Source organism: Branchiostoma floridae, chromosome 10 (assembly GCF_000003815.2).
Source record: "Branchiostoma floridae strain S238N-H82 chromosome 10, Bfl_VNyyK, whole genome shotgun sequence".
Classification (NCBI taxonomy): Eukaryota; Metazoa; Chordata; class Leptocardii; order Amphioxiformes; family Branchiostomatidae; genus Branchiostoma; species Branchiostoma floridae.
The window spans coordinates 4,032,675-4,038,120 of record NC_049988.1 but is presented as its reverse complement, the minus strand read 5'-3'; the positions used below and the strand labels follow the sequence as shown (position 1 = coordinate 4,038,120).

General features: G+C 36.2%; 1 protein-coding gene across 3 annotated transcripts in view; it reads right to left on the bottom strand.

Annotated features, from left to right (window-relative positions):
- LOC118424164 (potassium voltage-gated channel subfamily H member 6-like) overlaps positions 1 to 5,446 on the bottom strand; it is a 109,685-nt gene that overhangs the window by 47,248 nt on the left and 56,991 nt on the right. For all 3 annotated transcript variants that reach the window (XM_035832698.1, XM_035832696.1, XM_035832699.1), the window contains exon 3: positions 4,935 to 5,058. In XM_035832698.1, the coding sequence (XP_035688591.1) occupies positions 4,935 to 5,058 (124 nt within the window). The remainder of the gene's footprint in view (positions 1 to 4,934; positions 5,059 to 5,446) is intronic.

Sequence of the window (5,446 nt, the reverse complement as noted above, 5' to 3'; positions counted from 1 at the left end):
AACCTTTAGTAGTGAACTCCTTCCGTGACTTTGTCAGTCAATATGTCTTATACCTTCTCCTAAGTTTTCGCAAAGATTGGTACAATAATGTGGAAATTATAAAGAAAGTTTGTGTTCAGTCCCTCTGGGGTCCAAACGGACCCCAGCAAAAATGTGCAGTTTTTAAAGCAAACTTTGGAGACTAACTCCTTAACCACTTACAGTATGACTACCAAACTTTTAGACAATAATCAGAATGTAAACCTAAATCATCATAAAAATTTCTGTGTCATCAACATGTAATGTGACGACATTATGGCGTCATTTGCCTAATCAGGGCGGCCATCTTGGATTTTGACCAATGACGTCATGAAATTAGCATAAGTTATAAATTCTAAGTCATGAAAATTACATTGAATTTCATAGAATTTAATTGTTGTCAGAAACCAGGTGTAGTTTACCAAGGAAACCTTTTCTAAAGTGAAATTGTCAAATTTTTGCAAAAATATGCCTGTTAGAATATGGTTGCCATGGCAACCCCCAAAAATGATAAACTTACTTTATTGACAAAAAACTTTTGCAAACAATATTTTGTGATAAATTACCAAGTTTCGTAGCTTTAGCTCTAGCCGTTCATGAGTTATGCGACATAAATGTTGCGGAGGGCCTCAAAATTCCCCTATCTTGTCGGAATAGGTTTAGTGCAAAACGTGGTCCTTCTGAACTTTTGCATAAATTATGATAATGAGTTGGAATTAGCAATACCTTAACATCTCAAAATCTTCCTCTTACATTGACGAAGCAATGTATATACAATGATCGCTGATAAGAAATGGTACTGAGATTTTATGAACAAAACATTTTGGGGTCCGTTTGGACCCCACTCGGTCAATTTAGTCGCAAAAAAAGGTCGGGTGCTTGAGGGTTAAGAAAATTATGTTATAGTAGGTAGTAGATTTTCTCAGTGTTTCAAGTTTGTTGTTATAGTAATGACCTTTGTAGTATAATAATGTTTGGAAAATCTATTCATGGGTCACTGTTTCAATGCATCATAATGACCCCCCAGTGGGGTTCTTCACACTTGTTGAAAATATTAAAATCTTGAGATTTATACCAAAAATCTTGAGATTTATACCCAAAAAAATCTTGAGATTTATACAAAAAAAATCTTGAGATTTATACCTCAAAAAATCTTGAGATTTATACCAAAAATCTTGAGATTTTGTGTTATATCTTAAGATGTTTTGACTTGATCTCGAGATGTTTTGACTCAATCTTGAGATTTTTCTAAAACATCTCAAGATGCTTTGCAAAAGTCTCAAGATATTTTAAAAGTCACCTTTAAAATTTCCCATGTGTAGTAGACCTTGAGATGCCTGGAAAAATTCTTGAGATCATTTCAAAGACTTTATGTTATTGAATGATTTTAAAATTAATACAAAAAATCTCAAGATTGTCTCAAAAGATCTCAAGACCATCTGTCACCTTCCTCAGAGCAATTCTTACTAGTTCTACATTATGCATTTTGCATTGTTACAGCTCTATGTCACTGTTGAAATATGTTGTATAAAAAGGATAATAAAGTTACATTTGATTTTGTACCTTATTTTTGGTACCACATTGTAAACACCACTATGACCTACATGTATCTTATACAGTTATAGAAGTATGTACATGACATTGTATTAACGCCAGTTCACCTTTAGTCATGGGGTATAACTTATATTCGTTTCTTTCTTACACAGAGTAGTTTAGTCGACTGACGGTATTTTGAAAATGTTTAGAAAATATAATTGCAATTTTAGGCGACTGTCCATCAACTTTATATACCTAAAACACCTTTGAAACCTTGCTTTTAAACACAACAGATATAGATTACCACATGGATAAACGTGAACTTGGTTGTGTACAACAAACTTTGCTATAATTGTCTTCATTTCTGGCTAACAGTCTCCAATAAAAGACAAGAGACACATTTTTATGACAGCTAATTTGATATAGGCTGCTAGACGTAATAGTTCTACAATGATGAAATAATTGCAGACTTGCCATGATCTATCACCCTTCACACATGCTTATCTGACATTATCAAAATTCCTGTAATTTTCTCAAGGTTGTTTAAAGCTGATTTAGTGAAGCTCGCGCCCATTTCTTATGTCACCCGTGCTAACATGTAATAATGCATGAAAATGATTTTGCGCATCACTGTTTCTATAACGTCTCATTGATCACCGCCCCCACATTATTTGCCCTCATTAATTTCCAATAGAGGCTTACTAGCTTCTTTGATGAATTGTTTTACCAACTTCTTGACATACACTTTGAAATACTACAAAATTGCAAACACAAAACCACCACAAAAACTTCAAGATTTTACAGTTACAGAAATCGTAACAGTTACTGTAAATCTTGAAGTTTTTGTGCAGTAACTGTAACTGTAAAACTTGAAGTTTTTGTGGTGGTTTTGTGTTAAACTTTGCAATTTTTTTACTGACTGCTTAGCAGTCTTTCAAATGCTGTATAGTACATAACTAAATAGCAATATCATGAAATTAAACCACTGCAAACACTCCATTTTCTCATTACTACAAAATCACCAGAACCTTTAAAGTTTAAGGCATTTACAGTTTGTGCAGACTTTTATGTTTTGGCTTGTACTAGTCATACTGCAGGCATGTGCTCTGTATTGCCACTGGGCATTCCTGTAAGACCACAGGAAGAAGCTAACAGAAATGTCACTCAGCTACATGTAATTGTGGATCCAAACAAAGTCAAAGGCAATCTGGGGGTGCAACTACATTCAGATAATTCAGACTGCTTTTTATGCACCTTAGCCAGACTGAACCAGTTTTTTCTGCTGTCTGGACTGGACAGGTTTTTCTGCCAACCCTTGCATTACTGATTTGTTTCAATAGCAAAGTTGAAAATGCTGTGAAGTTAAATTTTCCCCTTGACTTGAAATTCAACTGCTGCAAATGTAAATGAAGTTACAAAGTTACATCTAAAATAAATTAAACCAGGCAAATCTATATGACATAGCCCGACCCACAGTGATTTGAAATGATGCTTCATTTTATGTCTGTATCACAAGATGAACATGTGTGAAATCATTTCATATCGAGTTAAGGTTACAGTCATTACTAGACAGATGTAGTAATTTGAGGCAAGCTGCAGAACTTGATAACAAGATTATCCTACAGTACTCACAGGTAATTCCATATCATTATGTTTATCCAAAAGCAGAAAGTGGAAACAAGTTACGGTTGGAGTTCACTCAAAAGTTTTTGGATCAAAAAAGTTTCAGTACTGGTAATCAAAGGAAGTATGTGGTGTGAAATGGTCAAGTGGGTAGGCAAGTGAGAACAAGACTAAAAGGGCACGGGTTCGGTTCCTGGCATTCTTGGCTGCTAACCCCATTCTATTTTACAAATTATATTATTACGTCTTCATTAGTGCATGTAATTTTGACTGGCATCATAAAATGTATGTACTGCTACAGTAGATAACTAACTTGAGTGACCAAATATTCAGCCAAATTTTATCAAGATTTTTAAAAAGATTGGGTCTCAAAATATCTTCAAACACTTGTCCTTTCAGACATCTGGATAACAAAGCTATAATCAAATGATTTCGTTGTATTGAATTGTATGATTGTGCAAAGATTTAATATTACTCAATAGTCTTTCCTCCCTCAGTGATCTTACCTCATACAAGTACATATGACGTGGCTTTCTGCATCTTTTTATCATCTGCCTCAAAACATACGACTGCATTAAACAGACTACTTCTTCGACATTTACTAATCTTGCGACAGGGGCATTCTGCGTGTACTTGGTAATTTCTCTACAAATGTTGCTTCCCTCGGGCATAATGTTTCCAATTTCTCCAAGATTAGGAAAAATGTGAGGTAAGACGCACATGGCAATTCTGTCCCAAATAACCACCTTGCAGAACATGGTGATACATGGGGGGCATTAGTCACAGTAACAGTGCAATAAACCTTACTGCCTATGTTGCAAATTTACAAGTTGTAAAGTACTCAGTTCAACGCACTAGGATCTACCATTTTGTCTGTAATTTCTTCACCAGAAGTTTTTTTCTTTCAAAAATCTAATTATCGGACGTAGTACGTAGAAAAGTTCCTGCCTATGAATCTTTTTTAAAGTTAAAACTTTGAACAGCGATTGGTTACAAGATTCAGCAACAGTTTTTGGCGTTCACACGTCTCTAAATTCTAGTCATGTCCTAGAAGTTGCATCTGGGTTTCAATTCTTTCATGCATTATTTTTGTCAAGTTCAGAATTTACTCATACAGACCAAGACCTTGTACAGACAAAACTAGATGAGGCAAGAAGCAAGTTTACCCGTTAAAATTTACAACATATTTCAAGCTAGAAATTTACAAGTTGAAATCTTTTAAGTTACCATCGCTACTACATAATGGTACTGCCACCTCCTGAGAATGGCATTAGAGCAGTGACCCAAGAAGACCACCATAATGACCATTGATGGAAAGAACCCACATGGACAACCCTTTAAGAGATGGACTGACAACATACAATGTATAAGGGAATATCTTCAACTCCTCAACCTACTCAGTGCCAACCATAATATACAAAATTACTGTAGAGATTACTGGCAAACTGCCATCAAGCCTCCACATCTAACCCTTGCCTGAGGTTGAACAAGGTAGGATAATCTGAATATTGTTTGTCCGTCAGCATCAATGATGACTAGAGACATCACGTTATCCTGTCAGGAACAGTGTGCTGTGGCTGATGAGTCTAATGCGAGCTCTGAAAGTTCTGCCACACCTAGTTTGCAGCTGGGTTGCTTGTAGTAGTAGTAGGTGGTGCGGGAGTAGCTCTGGACACTCATTTTCTCACAGCCTTGTCATAATGGCAGGATAGTGATTAAGTGCATGAGTGGGTGAATTCTAGGACATGAAGACTTACCGTCCTTCCTATAGTAGAGAATTTCCACCTGCTTCTCCTCCGTGGACGACAGGGCCAGACGCACCTGTCGGATGGCTTTGGCATTGGTCTTAGGGCCATGCAGGAACTCACACCAGCACGGTTTCTAGTGGAAATAAAACAGAGAAGTTATAACTCATGGACTTAACTAAAAAGTTAATCTGTGTTCAACTTGGTAGAAGTCATTATTGAAATAATTGAACTGTAATATCCAACACAAAAATTGGACCCTGCACGAAGACTTTGCTAGAGGGATCAAAGAAGCCATCTACATCAGAGTTTTATAACCATCTCTGAACAGAGACGGTGGGCGCCATAGACTTCCTGCAACCTTTGAACTACTCCATACTGAGTCATGTGCTTTATCTGCACAACGTGACGTTATGACAGCAGTGGATTGTTCATTCATTGACAAAGACTGGTGCTGTTCAGTCGAAAGTTCGGGTGAGTCCAATTTTTGTGTTGGATATTACAGTTTAACTAATATAATAACT